The sequence below is a fragment of the Erpetoichthys calabaricus genome, chromosome 3, assembly GCF_900747795.2.
Source record: "Erpetoichthys calabaricus chromosome 3, fErpCal1.3, whole genome shotgun sequence".
Lineage (NCBI taxonomy): Eukaryota > Metazoa > Chordata > Cladistia > Polypteriformes > Polypteridae > Erpetoichthys > Erpetoichthys calabaricus.
Window position 1 is genome coordinate 148,132,880 of NC_041396.2, and position 18,552 is coordinate 148,151,431.

Consider the following 18,552-nt stretch of genomic DNA (forward strand, 5'->3'; position numbering starts at 1 on the left):
CTTATGCTAGAAGTGTGGTATACTCAATTACAATCAAGTTGCCCTTCTCCACAAATCCAAGCCCATTTGTGAGTATACCAAACACAGCTGTTAATGGGTGTGGCGTGATTGTGACACCAAGGCTGCCTGATAGGCATTCAAAGGTTTTTTTCCAAAATGATATTAATTTGGTGAACTGCCAAAACATGTAGCCTAATGAGGCTAGAGCTAGATTGCAATGTCCGCAGCTTGGGTCTTGCCCTGGGTACATTTTAGACAATTTTAAATAAGATAAATGTGCTTGAGAAAAGAAATTTTGAATGATTGAATGCTTTGCAGATATGGTGCTGGAGTGTATTATATGCATGGCTGCCTTTCACTCTTCCTTTGAGATATTAAGTGAAAAGACCTTTTGACACCGGATCTTTAAATAGGCGAGATTTTAAGATGTTTTGTATATTGTTGAGATACTGTCTGAATCTTCAAGTCCGATCAGTATTTCTTCTAAAATAGAAATGGGTTTGAGGTGTGGAATGTTGGGTAGGTTCTTTTTAGCAAAATTTTTGATTTGAAAATATTAGAAAAGTGGTGCAGCTGGGACGTTAAATTTGAAGAGTAATTATTCATAAGATACAAAAACATTATCAATGTACAGTTCTCGAAGTGTTTTAATTCTGACATTTTCCAAAGATTAAACACTGTGTACGTTTGAGAGGGTGATTTTTTTAGGTAAAAGTTTCTCTACCTTAAAATGCATCCTCCACTGGTTGATTAAACAATTGGATTATTGGTATATTAACAACAATTTGTATTTACTTGGGCACAAAGCAGGCCGTATACTGTAAAGAAGTACAGCAAGATTTTATTTCTATTGCAGACCAGGCTTGTTTATATTCGTCAATTTGTGTCAATTTCTTCCCAGGAATAAAACTGAAAGTTAAGGAAGTACCATGCCACCTTCTGCTTTAGGTCTTTGTAGTGTCACCTTTGAAAGCTTGGATATCACGAATTCCAAATAAATGAAGTTATAATTGAGTCTATTTACATAAATAATGATTTGTTAATGCATGTAAGGATGTTCTAAAATAGAAAAAGAAGCTTGGGGAAGGGTGGTCATCTTGACAGCATTGATTCTCCCTGCTAATATGAGATGGAGGGTAGACCATCCATTCACATCTTGTTTGAAACCCCAACCACCTGATGGCAAAATTGTGTTGAAAAATATCTGATTTGTTGTGATGTTTACAGTTTACTCCTAGATATTTACATTGTTCTGATAAAATAAATGGTAGATGTCCAGTCTAGTATTGTGTGCTAGAGAGTTCACTTGAAAAAGCACACTTTTATTTAGAGTTCAGATCTTTTGAAATTCTGCTAGTGCATTAAGGACTTTTGGTAAAGATATTTGTGGGTTTGGTATATACAGTACCATATAGTCTGGTAATAGTGATATTTTCTGTTCAACTTCTTCTGTGATAATTCCTTTTAACTGTAATGAATTTCGAAAGTGAATGGCCAGTGTTGATTGCAAAAAGCAATAGTAATACAGGGCGCCCTTGTTTAGTACCACATTCTAGTTTAAAGTAGTTTGAGATCATGTTCTTAATACAGACAGAGACCTCTGGACTGACATAAAGTAGTTTTATGTGGTAAATAGGTAGTCCCAGGCTTTTTCTGCGTCCAAAGATAGCAAAATCTCTGGTGTTATAGATTTTATGGGTGAGTATGTTACATTAAACAGATGCCGAAGGTTTGAAGCCAAGTGCCTGCCTTTAATAAATCCAGTTTGGCCTTGTGATATTACAGAAGGAAACACTTTCTCAGTCCTCCTTGCTAGAACTTTGGAGAGTATCTTAATATCGTTATTCAGTAGTGAAACTGGTCTGTATGATGTGCATTGCAATAAATCCTTATTTTACTGTGGAAAGATGGTTATTAATGCTTGGTGAAGTTTGAGGTTGCATTTTGTTGTCTCTAGCTTCTATAAACTTTGCTAGTATTAGTGGAGCTAACTCGGTTTTATTTTTTTAATAAATTTCCACTGGATAGCCATCCATGCTTACTGCTTTCCCACTGTGGAGTGAGTTTATAACATCCGGCAGTTCTGAGAGTGTCAGAGGTTTGTCCAGTTCCTCTGCACTAAGAGTATCTAGGTGAGGTATTTGTATTGCAACAAAAAAGTCTTAGTTTGTGTCCTCTTTAAACAGAGTAGAATATAAGAACTTCTGCTATTCCATAAATGTGTGGGTTATATTTTTATGGTCAATGATTTTATCTCTATCTGTGCTGGTGATTTCTGTTATTGCATTACAAACTTCCTGCTTGTGGATTTGTTGAGCTAAGATCTTATTAGCCTTCTCTCCATGTTCATAGTAATAATGTAGGGATTTAAACATGAACTGTTACATTTCTTTGTTGTCAAGAGGCTAAATTCTGATTGTAGATTCTGTCTTTTCTTATAAAGTGCATCATTTGCAGATCCGGTGTATTCTTGATCTATTCTGGTAATTTTGCTGAATAGCTCTGATGCCTTCTTGGTCGCCAGTTTATTTTTATGGAAAATATATGAAATAATCTTTTGTCTTAAAGTGCCTACAGAGTTTCCTAAATTATTCCTGTAGAAACCTCTGAGGATGCATTGGTCTCTAAAAATAATCAATTTGTTTGGAGGTGAATTCGGTGAAGTTCTCATCTTCTAAGGACAGGGGGTTAAGATGCCAGCTAAGAAATTAGTATGTAAGATTCAAGCTCCAAGATCAGAGGGGCATGATATGAGATAATAGTAGTGCTGTATTTACAAGATTTGATAGAGGGCAATAAATTATTGATAAAGAAATAATCAGTCCTTGAGTAACTATGATGTACTGGTGAGAAGAATGAATATTCTTTTGAGTTTGAATTTGCGGTATTAGATATTATCACCACTGTAGTTGATGATCTAACCAGGTGTTTTGTCTTGGTAGAGTAATATATATTGCTCTACTTTCCCCTATTGTATTATTATATTAATATGTAGCCTTAGAATGCCTAATCTCACAGACTTACCACTGTTTATAAGGTATTATTGTATATAACTTATCCCCACCTTCCCTTCTATATCTATAACCTCAGGCAATTAGATGTAGTAAAAAGACAAGCAGAAGTTAAATTTACACATAAAATCATGTATTACTGATAATATTCATAAATAATAACAAAATGCAAAGTACATTTGAATATTGGCAACCATACAATCTGATTAAATGGTGATATGTAGTTCAGGCGGCACACAGACTTGCAGTTACTTAAATGTCTCTAGTTAAGGCATCATTGGTGCTCAGCTTTCAGTCAGATGTCTGTTTAAAATGGCTGCTGAGCTGTGCTCTTCATTGTGTTGTCTTCATCGTCACAGGTTAGCAAGAGAGAGATACATCTTCATCATATGTTGGTTGGTAAGAGAGAGATACTTCTACATCATCACAGGTTAGCAAGAGAGAGATTGTGAGGTTAAACACATACATTTATAGATGTTCTGTCCAACCCCTACAGCCAATAGGACATCATGGTACTTAAAGGCCTCTGAGACAAGCCAATTCCAAACAGCCATACCTCAGACCAACGGGGGAATAGAACATCTTAACACCTGCCCCCAAACCATATGTTAAAGTACACCTTAGCCTATTTGCGGGGGTAGAAATGACTTTAGCAAAGAAACACTCGGAAAACTGGTTTAAAACACATCCCCCAAATCCTGTCGTAAAATTCAAACAGACCCATTCCTAAGGGGGGTAAACAAAAAATTACATTGCTATGCCTAAATTACAAATAAAGACATACAAAATATTCATCAAGTTATATGTAAAATCTCACATCACAACACCAGGTATGGATTAAAACACAAAGTTTCCAGCCGTTATAATTTTATGAGTGCTTGGGAACTGATGGAAATACATTGTGAATAAAATCTGTCATCCACATTAGGTTCATAAATATTTATCAAAATTACTTTAGATAATAAATAAATTACCATGTCATAGCGCATTTCAGGTCAGATACTACATCTGATACTACAAATTTGATTGTTTTACTGTATGTATTAAGATTCCCAGTGAAAATGTGGCCAATCCAATCTCTTTGCAGTCAAAACTGGTACTTAGTTATTTTTGCAGGAGACTTGCTTAATAAGTATGTTGGCATTTAGGTCTGCTAGGTAGGAGAATACTTTTTTTTCTCTTTAGCTTATGATTAAGACCACTGATATTCCATCTTACAAAGTTCACTGTTTGGTTTGAAAAACAGTACTTCTTCTTCTAAACTTTTGAGGACATTTTGTAATCTTAAGTAAAAGTAGTGCGTTATTTAACTTTGATTTCATATAATTGCCAGGTATTCTGGCTAAGGAGCTTGTTTTTATGTAGGCAGTTATTTGTTAGAGTAAAAGGGATGAATTTGAAGTAACTTGCTCCCTTTCTTCTACAAAAAAAAAACACCCCCATTTTGCCTCCTCATGTGAAGCTAGACCACACTTCATGATGTCCCAATCTACATGCAAAGTGAGAGGATGCTTCCGAAACAGATGCCATCAGTGGTGTGGTGAGGATTAAAATTGAGATAGCTTATGATAGTACAGTCCAGCTACAATAAACCTAGGGCATGATGTTAACAGCCTCCTGGAGAAGCAAATAAAGAGGAAAATGTTTAAGTTTAATGGCAGTTTCAATTACTACAGTTACTTAATGGTTACCCAAATACACATATATATTTAATTGAATGCATTTTAATATAATAACCAAAAAGGAAATAGAATGTATAGTTATGACAGATATTACATTAAAGATAGATCAAGTGACAAGCAGAATCTTCTTTGCTTTACCAAGACACAATATAGATAGATAGATAGATAGATAGATAGATAGATAGATAGATAGATAGATAGATAGATACTTTATTAATCCCAGGGGGAAATTCACATATTCCAGCAGCAAAAATATTAAATTAAAGAGTAATAAAAAATGCAGATAAAAAAACAGACAATAACTTGAATAATGTTCAACGTTTACCCCCTCTGGTGGAATTGAAGAGTCGCATAGTTTGGGGGAGGAATGATCTTCTCAGTCTGTCAGTGGAGCAGGACAGTGACAGCAGTCTGTCACTGAAACTGCTCCTCTGTCTGGAGATGACACTGTTTAATGGATGTAGTGGATTCTCCATAATTGATAGGAGCCTGCTGAGTGCCCGTTGCTCTGCTACGGATGTCAGACCGTCCAGCTCTATGCCAACAATAGAGCCTGCCTTCCTCACCAGTTTGTCCAGGCGTGAGGCATCCTTCTTCTTAATGCTGCCTCCCCAGCACACCACTGCGTAGAAGAGGGCACTCGCCACAACCATCTGATAGAACATCTGCAGCATCTTACTGCAGATGTTGAAGGATGCCAGTCTTCTAAGGAAGTACAGGCGGCTCTGTCCTTTCTTGCACAGAGAATCAGTATTGGCAGTCCAGTCTAATTTATCGTCCAGCTGCACTCCTAGGTATTTATAGGTCTGCACCCTCTGCACACAGTCACCTCTGATGATCACGGGGTCCATGAGGGGCCTGGGTCTCCTAAAATCCACCACCAGTTCCTTGGTTTTGCTGGTGTTCAGTTGTAGGTGGTTTAAGTCGCACCATTTAACAAAGTCTTTGATGAGGTTTCTATACTCCTCCTCTTGCCCACTCCTGATGCAGCCCACGATAGCAGTGTCGTCAGCAAACTTTTGCACGTGGCAGGACTCTGAGTTATATTGGAAGTCCGATGTATATAGGCTGAATAGGACCAGAGAAAGTACAGTCCCCTGCGGCGCTCCTGTGTTGCTGACCACAATGTCAGATCTGCAATTCCCGAGACGCACATACTGAGGTCTGTTTGTAAGATAGTCCACGATCCATGCCACCAGGTATGACTCTACTCCCATCTCTGTCAGCTTGTCCCTAAGGAGCAGAGGTTGGATGGTGTTGAAGGCGCTAGAGAAGTCTAGAAACATAATTCTTACAGCACCACTGCCTCTGTCCAAGTGGGAGAGGGATCGATATAACTTATGTTCATATTTTAAAGGATGTTGGAATCATTCTTCTTAGCTACTTTTCAGCTTCTTCGTGAGAACTAAAGACATAGAATTGGCCATCGACAATTACTTTTAGTTTGGCTGCAAACAAGGTTATATCTGATTTCAGATTGTTTTTTTTTGTAGATTCTGCTGAATGTATGTGAATGTGAAAAGAAAATTCTGGGGACAATATACATGTACATTCCCTTGTTGTGGTATACAGTGACAATAACTTAATTATTCAACTTTCATACACAAGGAAAGCATGTTGAAAACTGTTCATTTCTCAAACACTAGAAACCACGGTAAGAGTTCTGTTTTATTTAAACATTTGGACGGGTGGGTGGATTCTTTATTTTTTTTTTTAAAAAAGGACTTTAACATTTGGCTTTCTGGCTTGTGGAAGTTCATATTTATATTTCAGGATGGACTCGGAACAATGCACTCAGTGGAGGATTATGGTTGGAATGTTATGAGAAACCTGAGCTGTGGATTTTATTATCTAAAATTCTTATACTTCTCTTAATTCTCCATGTGACAGGTGAAAGAGATCTATATAAGTATGTGTGCTTGTGAAATTGTAAGTTTACTGTAAGTCAACCTTCAAATGCACCTGTCAGCAAGAGGAGTGAGGTTGTCCTAGTTTGTAGAATTTCCAGGTCAGAAAGTGAAAAAATCAGATGTTTAAAGTTTTTTTTATTTATTTTAAATGGGAAACATCATAATGTGATACCAGCCCATCGTAAAATGCAAAAGGCATTTCTTTAAATATTATTAAAACACTCATACCTTTTAAACAGCTTACATAACTATCAAACCTTGATTTCTCCATGATAGATAAAACATTTCTCTAACTGTCCAATTAACAAACTGGTAATGAAATAAACATTTGGGAATATTTATGCACATTTTTTCAGGCTGGCCAGCACCGTGGCCTCATCTAGCTGTAAAGTATAGTTTAGAAGTGTATGAAAAAAATGAAGAACTTGGATTACCTTTTCAATGCTTTAATTGTTCTTGCCTTTTTTTGGGTTGTTTTTCAACATTTCATAAATATTTAGTAGTGAGTGCAGCAACAACATCATAGCGAAGTGAACAAAGGCATAGCATTAACAGAAGGTGAATCAGAGTACACTTTTGTGACATGACTTTCAAAATATTTTCCAGAGGCAAATTGTATGAAATGTGCAAAATATTCACATAAAAAATGTATATATTAATACTCTTATCAAATTTTCCCCGTATCAGACTGATCTGTACTCCCAATCGGGGCTATAAAGGGATCCTGCATGGCAGAGGAGAGGAACAGGAAAAGAAGAAGAAGAAAGAGAAAGGATGAAGGAACAGAGTTTAAGGCAAAAGAAAGAGGCAGGATGGTGTGGAGCCCATGCTGGGAGGAGTGGAGACAGGTGGAAGTGTGGAAGTATGCCCCCGATGGAAGAGAGTGGCATGCCTGCTTTCGAGAAGGTGGGCTTCTATTAAGTAAAGCAGGAGAGTAGGAGTGGCCTCGTTTTATGGCATCTCCCAATAGACACCGAAGGACTGGCCGAGGGAGACATGATTGGGGTTTGGAGTGGAGTCCTACAAATGCCGAGGGATTGACGAACCTGGGATTAAAAGATCACAGCAACTGTTGGCAGGCATCTCCTTATGCAGCAAGGTCTTAATGGGATAAGATGAGGAGATACGAGATTTTAGAAAGAGGCACCAGGGTTTGTGGTTTTTATTAAGGAGGAATCCACCTGGATTTTAACCCTGTTTTTTATTTGATTATTTATTGAATATTTTAACCTACACCTTGCACATCATTTTATGAGTTATTTATCATTTAGAGAAATCTATGCTGCACTTTGGGACACTGTTGGTTTTATTTTTGTAAATAAAAGTACTAGACATTGGCACCAACCCTTGCTAACCCTTGTGTCCTCACTTGTTGTGGCTGATCCTCAGGCATGTTAACCACGGTGTTGGGTTCAGTGTCTCTCAGAAGCAATTCGGGGAGTATGGAGCTGCCCTGGACCATCACAAGCTGTTGGACTATGGAGTAGTACAAAACATTTTCTTTTGAGTGATGATTCGCACTTCGCTATCTGAAAGTCTTATGGATGAATCTGGGTTTTCTGGATACCAGGAAAACTCTACCCTGGACTGCCTGGGGATGATGGTCTGGGGCTTTTTTTTCTTTTTTTTAGGATTTGGGCTAGGCAACTTGAATTCAGTGAATGGCTCTGTTAATGCTACAGTTTACAAAGACATTTTAGTCAACTTTGTGGCACCATTTTAGAGAAGGACATTTTCTGTTCCAGCATGGCAGATGCCTCTGTGCATAAAGCTAGGTCCAAAAAACATGTTTGACAAGTTTGGTGTGGAGAAACTCAAGTTTACCTGCACATAGTCCTGACCACAAACCTATTGAACACTTTTGGGGTGAATTGGAAAGCAAATTGAGAGCCAGGTCTTTTTGTCCAACATCAGTACCTGACCTCACAAATGCTTTTGCGTGAATGGGCAGTAACTGCCTCAGGCACACTCCAAAATTTTGTGGAATAACTTCCCAGAATAGTTGAGGTTATTATAGTTGGAAATATGGGAGCAACTCTATATTAATACCCATGTGTTTGGAAAGAATGTCGAATAACTCCTATACAGTAGGTGTGATGGTCAAGTGTCCACTATTTTGACCATAAGTACAACATGCTGATTATTTTTCTAATGATTTTAGTAACCTTTTTGTATTAAAAGATGGAAAATTACTCAGATTTATCTATCCATACTTTTGTTGAACTCAACCGATTAGTATTATCTGGTTTATGATCCTGTTTACTCCAAATTCATGATTGATGAAAGATTTGAAACTCACCTATGTGATATTTTATCCAATACTTAAACCAGACATTGATGAGCTGCCCATTCGTTGCAGTTCACATTTACACTCACACCCATAGTCTCTCAGACTGTGCCAGTTAGAAGTTGCAAAATAGTCTAATCTGACAAATATGTTGATATTTTTCAGGTATGGAAGCTTTAAGGTAAGATGGTTATACTCGATAAACATAGTACCAGAGAAGCAATTTGTTACATATTGGTTAGCATAAGCAATTAAGAATTTTACTGTACTTTGTACACATTACAGCTATAACCCTATAAACCAAATTTCTTCCTAACTTTATGATGTGGGAGGAAAACTTACTACCCAGAGAAAAGCCCATATATAAAGTAATGTATGTGTAAACTTTGCAAATGTGGTGCAATAATACAGACAGAGTAGTTACATGAGTCTTTTCATTTAGAAAAATAAATGGTGCTAGATTTCAAACATCATGATTATAGAAAAATGAGACAATTCATATTTATTAAGACACAGTGTAGCAGGGGTGGAAAAATTAAAACTTTGAATTCAATGTTGTACAGTGATCCCTCGCTATATCACGCTTCGCCTTTCGCGGCTTCACTCCATCGCGGATTTTATATGTAAGCATATTTAAATATATATCGCGGATTTTTCGCTGCTTCGCGGGTTTCTGCGGACAATGGGTCTTTTAATTTCTGGTACATGCTTCCTCAGTTGGTTTGCCCAGTTGATTTCATACAAGGGACGCTATTGGCAGATGGCTGAGAAGCTACCCAGCTTACTTTTCTCTCTCTCTCTCTCTCTATCTCTCTTGCGCTGACTTTTTCTGATCCTGACGTAGAGGGATTGAGCAGGGGGGCTGTTCGCACACCTAGACGATACGGACGCTCGTCTAAAAATGCTGAAAGATTATCTTCACGTTGGCTACCTTCTGTGCAGCTGCTTCGTGAAGCGACATGCTGCCCGGTGCTTCGCATACTTAAAAGCACGAAGGGCACGTATTGATTTTTTTATCTGTCTCTCTCTCTCTCTCTCTCTCTCTCTGTCTGCTCCTGATGGAGGGGGTGTGAGCTGCCACCTTCAACAGCTTTGTGCCGCGGTGCTTCGCATACTTAAAAAGCCAAACAGCCCTATTGATTTGTTTGCTCCTTTGAAGAGGAAGATATGTTTGCATTCTTTTAATTGTGAGACAGAACTGTCATCTCTGTCTTGTCATGGAGCACAGTTTAAACTTTTGAAAAAGAGACAAATGTTTGTTTGCAGTGTTTGAATAACGTTCCTGTCTCTCTACAACCTCCTGTGTTTCTGCGCAAATCTGTGACCCAAGCATGACAATATAAAAATAACCATATAAACATATGGTTTCTACTTCGCGGATTTTCTTATTTTGCGGGTGGCTCTGGAACGCAACCCCCGCGATGGAAGAGGGATTACTGTATTTTCAAAATATAAAATCCTGCAAATATATTCCAATTTCAGATCTGTGTGTAACAAGTTTGGATTTTTTTTTGCGAGTGGTGTGTCCTACACTCTGTTTCCAAGTATGTGTATCAGTGGTTTCAGCTAGATATGTATACTAATGAGTAGTATTGGTGCATTCATACTTCACGACATAGAGGTAATAGACAAAGCCACACTTATGCCACTTTATGAGCAGAGGTTAAAATGAATATTCTGTTGATTATAAAATGTAGTTCTTGCTGGATTTAATGATTATCTTGATCATGGTATAAAATCACAGTACATGCAGGCCTTTGATGTTTCTTTAGATGTACTGTCAATACATCAAATTATATACAGTATTAGGGTCCAGTTTTAGGCCTTTGCTGTTCACTATTTATATCACTATTTATGTCCTGCATATTTCTTTTGCTAATAGATACAGTAGCACATTTGATAATTTTTAAGTATTACATTTTGTATCCATTGCATTGTGATTCATACATGTTCAATTGTTTTACTTTTTTAATTTATTATGAGTAGTTCAGTTTACTTTTCAGTATACGTTTGAAGTTGCATAGTGATTGTGTGTATGTTGCTGCCTTGCCCAGATGTTTACAAAAAAGTATAAAATTCTCATGTATATTGTGTTGAGTTAAATATTGTATAGTAATTAAATATAGTAGTATTTTTTTGCAAGAAATAGGATATCATGCAATATAAAAAGCTACTTTTAATGAGTACTAAAAAGAATCTTTTCTCAGCTTTTAGTATGAAATACTTCTGTTTTTAAAGACTCCAGTTGCTACCTTTTACACAGCATATGGTTTATAAAATGATTGGCAGTATAGATTTTTATGTGGTTTCTGATCACATTAAGAATGTAGTGATTTTAAATAGATTTTCTAAAACATATGGCTGTAGGAGTGTGCTTCTGTTACAAGTGTATGGTTTATATAAATAGATAGTCTATAATATTCATTTTACTATACTCTGTACTTTTCATGTCTTCATGTCAATTTTTTAATTTGTAGTAAGCATGCTGTTTAATATTTAAAAGTTTAAACAGATGTAGTTCTATTGATAATAACAGTGCAAACAAAACTACATAATTTGAAAATATGCTTAGTATAATTTATATGTGTTTAAAAAATATTAAGATATTTGGGGGGGATCTGACTAATGAAAGGGCACGTAATGAATTTACATACTGATATATGAACCCTTCTTTTTTCAGTGTCTTAAAAAATAAAAGAAGAAAATCTTTTATTTGATCTCCAATATTGAGTGAAGATAAGTTAAGTGACAGTTGCATAAAGAAACATATTCATGGTTTTAATCATTAATTAAATATATTTTTTAACAGAAATCCCTAGTCTTCTTTATGCACCACACAGTCATTTGTTTAATTAGTCTCTCATATCAGTTGTTTTTGCCTATTATTTCTTGCAAAACTACTTTGTCAGTTGCTGACTTTATGACTGTCAGGTATGAACAATGTTTATGGTCTTGCTTCCACATTTATTTTGGGCTGAGATATGGACTTTGCTAGGTTAGATTTTTGCAAATTGGGCACTTTTTTGATGTCCATCCATCCATTTTCCAACCCGCTGAATCCGAACACAGGGTCACGGGGTCTGCTGGAGCCAATCCCAGCCAACACAGGGCACAAGGCAGGAACCAATCCCGGGCAGGGTGCCAACCCACCGCAGGACACACACAAACACACCCACACACCAAGCACACACTAGGGCCAATTTAGAATCGCCAGTCCACCTAACATGCATATCTTTGGTCTGTGGGAGGAAACCGGAGCGCCCGGAGGAAACCCACGCAGACACGGGGAGAACATGCAAACTCCACGCAGGGAGGACCCGGGAAGCGAACCCAGGTCCCCAGATCTCCCAACTGTGAGGCAGCAGCGCTACCCACTGTGCCACCGTGCCGCCCACTTTTTTGATGTGCCAAAATGAATTAAAAATTTCAAACGCTATTCTTTAAAAATCTGTAAATGATAATGTCTACTGAACAAACAGGTATCGCTAGCTAAACGGAGGCAAGGTACACTCCAACACGTGGAGAGAGGTAGAGAAAGCTATATATAATAGGGAGAGAGATTTACTTGTATTTCTATGGGTGATTATGTTTTTAAGGCATTTTTAATATGTTCCAGCACCGATTCAAGCATCAGAAGGCTGCTATAATATGATATAGTGCAGTTATCACTTTATTTATCCCAATGTGTTGCCCTCCCCTATGTTACTCTCCCATTCCAGTTTCAATGAAAAATAATTAACTGGTTCTTAATTAACTGTTTTTTTGTTACAGAATGTGCATCAGTTCATTTATGGAACTTTTGTATTTCTTGTGCATTTGCCTTTATTGCATAAAGGTTATGCCAGATATACAGTACACTAGAAAAATTTAGACGCAAATGTATTATTCAGCTCAGTAAAGCTTGCCAGTTCTATCCACTGAATTCCTTCAGAATAACATCAAATCGAGTTTTGAACATTCCTGTCTACCACACTATTTCGTAACTTATTCCATGTGTCTGTGGTTCTCTGTGTGAAGAAAAACTTTCTAATGTTTTTGCCAAATTTACCCTTAACAAGTTTTCAGTGTGTCCCTGTGTTCTTGTTGAACTTATTTTAAAGTAACAGTCTCGATCCACTGTACTAATTCCTTTCATAATTTTAATAATTTCTATCATTTCACATCTTAATCTCCTTTTGCTTAAACTGAAAGGCTCAGCTGTTCTAATCTTTCCTCATGACACATCCCCAGGAGTCCTGGAATCAGCATAGTTGGCTGTTCTCCATACTTTTTCTAGTTTGTCTGTGTCTTATTTTGTAGCCTGCAGACCAATCTGTACATAGTACTCCAAATGAGGCCACATCTACGCATTATAAAGCTTGAGCATAATCTCATTTGAGTTGAACTTTATACAGGGTGGTCCAGATCTAATTATGCAATTATTGCTTTGAATTGCATTAAAAGTTGCATAGTTAGATCTGGACCACCATTTACAGTGCATCCGGAAAGTATTCACAGCGCATCACTTTTTCCACATTTTGTTATGTTACAGCCTTATTCCAAAATGGATTAAATTCATTTTTTTCCTCAGAATTCTACACACAGCGCCCCCCATAATGACAACGTGAAAAAAGTTTACTTGAGGTTTTTGCAAATTTATTAAATATAAAAAAACTGAGAAATCACATGTACATAAGTATTCACAGCCTTTGCTCAATACTTTGTCGATGCACCTTTGGCAGCAATTACAGCCTCAAGTCTTTCTGAATATGATGCCACAAGCTTGGCACACTTATCCTTGGCCAGTTTTGCCCATTCCTCTTTGCAGCACCTCTCAAGCTCCATCAGGTTGGATGGGAAGCGTCGGTGCACAGCCATTTTAAGATCTCTCCAGAGATGTTCAATCGGATTCAAGTCTGGGCTCTGGCTGGGCCACTCAAGGACATTCACAGAGTTGTCCTGAAGCCACTCCTTTGATATCTTGGCTCGTGTGTGATATCGTGTGCTTAGGGTCGTTGTCCTGCTGAAAGATGAACCGTCACCCCAGTCTGAGGTCAAGAGCGCTCTGGAGCAGGTTTTCATCCAGGATGTCGCTATACATTGCTGCAGTCATCTTTCCCTTTATCCTGACTAGTCTCCCAGTCCCTGCCGCTGAAAAACATCCCCACAGCATGATGCTGCCACCACCATGCTTCACTGTAGGGATGGTATTGGCCTGGTGATGAGCGGTGCCTGGTTTCCTCCAAATGTGACGCCTGGCATTCACACCAAAGAGTTCAATCTTTGTCTCATCAGACCAGAGAATTTTCTTTCTCATGGTCTGAGAGTCCTTCAGGTGCCTTTTGGCAAACTCCAGGCGGGCTGCCATGTGCCTTTTACTAAGGAGTGGCTTTCGTCTGGCCACTGTACCATACAGGCCTGATTGGTGGATTGCTGCAGAGATGGTTGTCCTTCTGGAAGGTTCTCCTCTCTCCACAGAGGACCTCTGGAGCTCTGACAGAGTGACCATTGGGTTCTTGGTCACCTCCCTGACTAAGGCCCTTCTCCCCCGATCGCTCAGTTTAGATGGCTGGCCAGCTCTAAGAAGAGTCCTGGTGGTTTTGAACTTCTTCCACTTATGGATGATGGAGGCCACTGTGCTCATTGGGACCTTCATAGCAGCAGAAATTTTTCTGTAACCTTCCCCAGATTTGTGCCTGGAGACAATCCTGTCTCGGAGGTCTACAGACAATTCCTTTGACTTCATGCTTGGTTTGTGCTCTGACATGAACTGTCAACTGTGGGACCTTATATAGACAGGTTTGTGCCTTTCCAAATCATGTCCAATCAATTGAATTTACCACAGGTGGACTCCAATTAAGCTGTAGAAACATCTCAAGGATGATCAGGGGAAACAGGATGCACCTGAGCTCGATTTTGAGTTTCATGGCAAAGGCTGTGAATACTTATGTACATGTGCTTTCTCAATTTTTTTATTTTTAATAAATTTGCAAAAATCTCAAGTAAACTTTTTTCACATTGTCATTATGGGGTGTTGTGTATAGAATACTGAGGAAAAAAATGAATTTAGTCCATTTTGGAATAAGGCTGTAACATAACAAAATGTGGAAAAAGTGATGCGCTGTGAATACTTTCCGGATGCACTGTACATTGTGCTATATATGATTAGCATAGCATTCCGTCTGGAAGTTGATAGTGATGAGTCCACTACGACTCCTAAAGCATTCTCATAAGCTGTACTTTCTGTTTTCAGACCTCCGAGTGTTCATTGAAATTTAACATTTTTAATTCTTATGTGTAATAATTTACATTTACTTACATTAAATTTCATCTGCCACAAATCCTCCAAAGCCTGTAAACTGTCCAGGTCCCTCTGTAATGACTCAATGGATTCAAGATTATCTGCTGATCCAACTAGGTTGGTATCATCTGCAGACTTATCCAGCTTGTTACTTATATTCCTATCCAAAACATTCAACTATATATTATGTATATATTAAAAATAGCATTGGCCCTAGCACTGACCATTGTGGGACACCACTCTTAACTTTCCACAGTTCTGATAAGGTCCCTCGTACCATAACCATCTGCATCCTATATTTTTACCAATTCTGCACCCATCTACAAACATTACCCTGAACTCCAACCTCTTTTAGTTTGATGTCCAGCCTCTCATGTGGGACTGTATGTTTTATGAAAGCCTTTGTTATGGTCCACCACTTTGATTTTATCCTTTTGTGGCTTCCTGATAGAATTCCATCATATTGGTAAAAGACGATCTTTCTCACCTGAACCCATGCTGAGTGTTCAGTAAAGCTGTTCTTGATATGTGTTGCTCAGTCTTATCCCTAATAATTCCTTCCATTTAATTTTACCTGTGATGCACACTAAGCTTATAGTTGCTTGAATCTGCCAGATGAATCTTTTTATATTATGGAATAAGATTTGCTATTTTCCAGTCCTCTGGAATTTCATGAGTGACTATTTTTATATTCCTATTTACATTAAATGATACAGTTCACCCACCCCTTCAAAATACTTAAAGAATTTCTTTGGGTTATTTTTAGCCTTACCTGCTATATTCCTATTTACAGTATCTGCCATTTAGCTTCTCTAATATTCATCTTACATCCTATGATTCTCATCCACCTCATACAGATGTTTATTCCTTTGCAGCCTTTTCTTTGTCTCTTTACTTACCCACTGCAAAGTGTTTTGTTTTTTTTTTTTGTTTTTTTTTAATTTGTACTAACTCCAATTTTTGGGATGTACCTGTCCTGCATTATATGTAAAACATTTTTAAACCTGTTCCACTGCTCCTCAAATGTCTCAACACTTAGAAGTGCTTAAGTCCCCCTAATGATTGAGTCCCCCAATATCTGACTGGTTTTGAGGTGGGTTGTTGGGGCTACCTAACTACCTACCACCTCAGAGTCTTCAGAGACAATGTCCAGCAAGGGAAATGCTAGTTTTAAACTGCCCTTAATTGCCTTCTACATGAATCTAAAACAGTAACTTCTGGCAACCACTACTGCCACACAATCCAGCATCCTGGAGTCAAATCTTGTACCTGGTGATTGTCAGTCGGACATAGATCATTTAGACCATAGCAAAATATACCCTACAAAACATAAAAGTACAGTCAGTCCTCAACATTTGCGCATTAAACCTTTGTTACTTCAAGCATTCTTGTAATTTTATTCGCAACCTCCTTTTTATTTTAGTGTTGGCACCATCACACATGACAACATCACACATCACAAAGGCTTCTCAGGCTTTGTACAGTAGAGAAAAAAATGACACATGCAGTGTGCTCAGGTTTGGGAATGGCTATTATCCCACTATTGAATGCCCCAGTTTTTTTCCTTACTTTGAAGCGTAAAGAGGTCCTAGTGCATTTGTTTCATGTTTTCATTACTTTGCTTAAAAAATCAAGTTTTGTGTTGCAATTATGTCTCCAAAGCATAGGATAAGATCTTCAGGCTCTTAGCCCAAGTATGCAAAAGTGTTAGGTAAACTTTGTATTGTGAGTTTGATATTAACAAATCAGCCAGCTGGCTGGAGACTTTGAGGCTACTGTTCCAATCATCAATTGTAGCTTCAAGGTTGAATATCAACTTGCCTCTGCTTTTCTCCCATATGGCGAGACCCTTAAGGAACTTACATGTGTGCACGAAGCAGACATTGCTGATAGATTATGTCAAGCTGTTACATCCTGCACAGTCTCTACTGACATCCTCCAGCCCAGAAGAACAAAGTACCAGACGATAATAGTAGGCGAAAGGTTTGAGGTAAGAGTTTTGTTGTCTCTGCTTTCTATAAATGTTGCTAATAACCGTGGAGCTAACTTATTTGAATTTTATTTTTTATAAAATTCCACTGGGTAGCTATCATGGACTCCTGCTTTCCCACTTTGAAATGAGTTTATCAAGTAATTTTGAAGAGTCAGAGGTTTACGAGTATCTAGCAATGGTATATGTAATGCGTCAAAAAACTCATTAGATTATTCCTTCTTTAAACTGAGTAGAATATAAGGACTTATAGTACACTCTAAATGTGTAGCTTATATTTTTATTGTCAATAATTTTATCTCCATCTGAGTTGGTAATTAATGCTATTACATCGCAGACTTCCGGCTTGTGGATTTGTTGAGCTAAGATCTTATTAGCTTTCTCTCAGTGTTCATAATAATGATGTCATGATTTTAAGATACGTTGTTCCGTTTCTTTAGTTGTCAAGGGGTTATATTCTAATTGCAAAACCTGTCTTTTCCTATAAAGTGCCTCATTTGGTTTCCTGGGGCCTCATGCATAACGTTGTGTATAGAATTCACACTAAAACATAAAATATGCATCTATGATATATCATTAATTAAAAAAGAACAAATTGGTATTAGTGGGCTCCTTTCAAAAAACGTTAGGGGGACGCGATTAAAACTTATGAAAACTCGGGTCGCAAATATTTAAAGGTTGAGAAACGCTGCCTTAAGCTTACCTTTCTTTGAAAAAGCAATGGCAAAAGCATGGGGGAAAATAGAAGAATTTCAGCAAATACCAAGTGGAAGCAAGGAAAAACATACTATCTGTTGGTTTTAACAGTGGTTTAAACAGAAGTTTATAAAAGGAAGCTATTGAGTGACAGAGTGTCGGTGAAACTTGAAAGCTCAAGTTCACAAAGTCGCACAGTGCCCGAAATAAAAAAGAAGTTGTCAGACACCAAAGTCGCCATGAAAAGGCGAGTCATAGCCCACCGTCAGAGTACCATATGAAAGCTTATTAGAGTACAGAGAAATGAAAAAAAAAAAGGCACACAGTATGGAATAAAGCTCGAAATTTCCACTTCAATCACATAGTTTACTTTGTCATTAAAGTAGAACATCATAAACTTCATCTTTAAATCGTTTAATTTACTAGTTTCTCAAATACCATCGTAACATACATCTTAAAATAGCTTGTTAAATTCTTTGTTTTGTATATGTTCTTCTATGTGCTCTATGTGTGTGAATCACTATGTGCTTCTTAAACGGGGTTTTTCTTTCTCCGACAGGACACAGAATCTATTACATTCGTGATAATACAGCTCTCTGAATAATTAAAATATTGAAATGTATACAGGTAGTCCCCGAGTTACGAACGGGGCCGCAGCTGCACCTTCATCTGTCTGGTGGATGCGACGCAGGCTCC

General features: G+C 37.7%; 1 protein-coding gene across 4 annotated transcripts in view; it reads left to right on the forward strand.

The window, feature by feature from the left end:
- ldah (lipid droplet associated hydrolase) overlaps positions 1 to 18,552 on the forward strand; it is a 260,164-nt gene that overhangs the window by 33,228 nt on the left and 208,384 nt on the right. Inside the window, exon 2 of one of the 4 annotated variants that reach the window (XM_028797387.2) lies at positions 6,187 to 6,347. The exons of the other annotated variants lie outside the window; for them this stretch is intronic. Within the exon in view, the coding sequence (XP_028653220.1) occupies positions 6,308 to 6,347 (40 nt within the window). The 5' untranslated portion in view covers positions 6,187 to 6,307. The remainder of the gene's footprint in view (positions 1 to 6,186; positions 6,348 to 18,552) is intronic. 4 annotated transcript variants of the gene reach the window in all.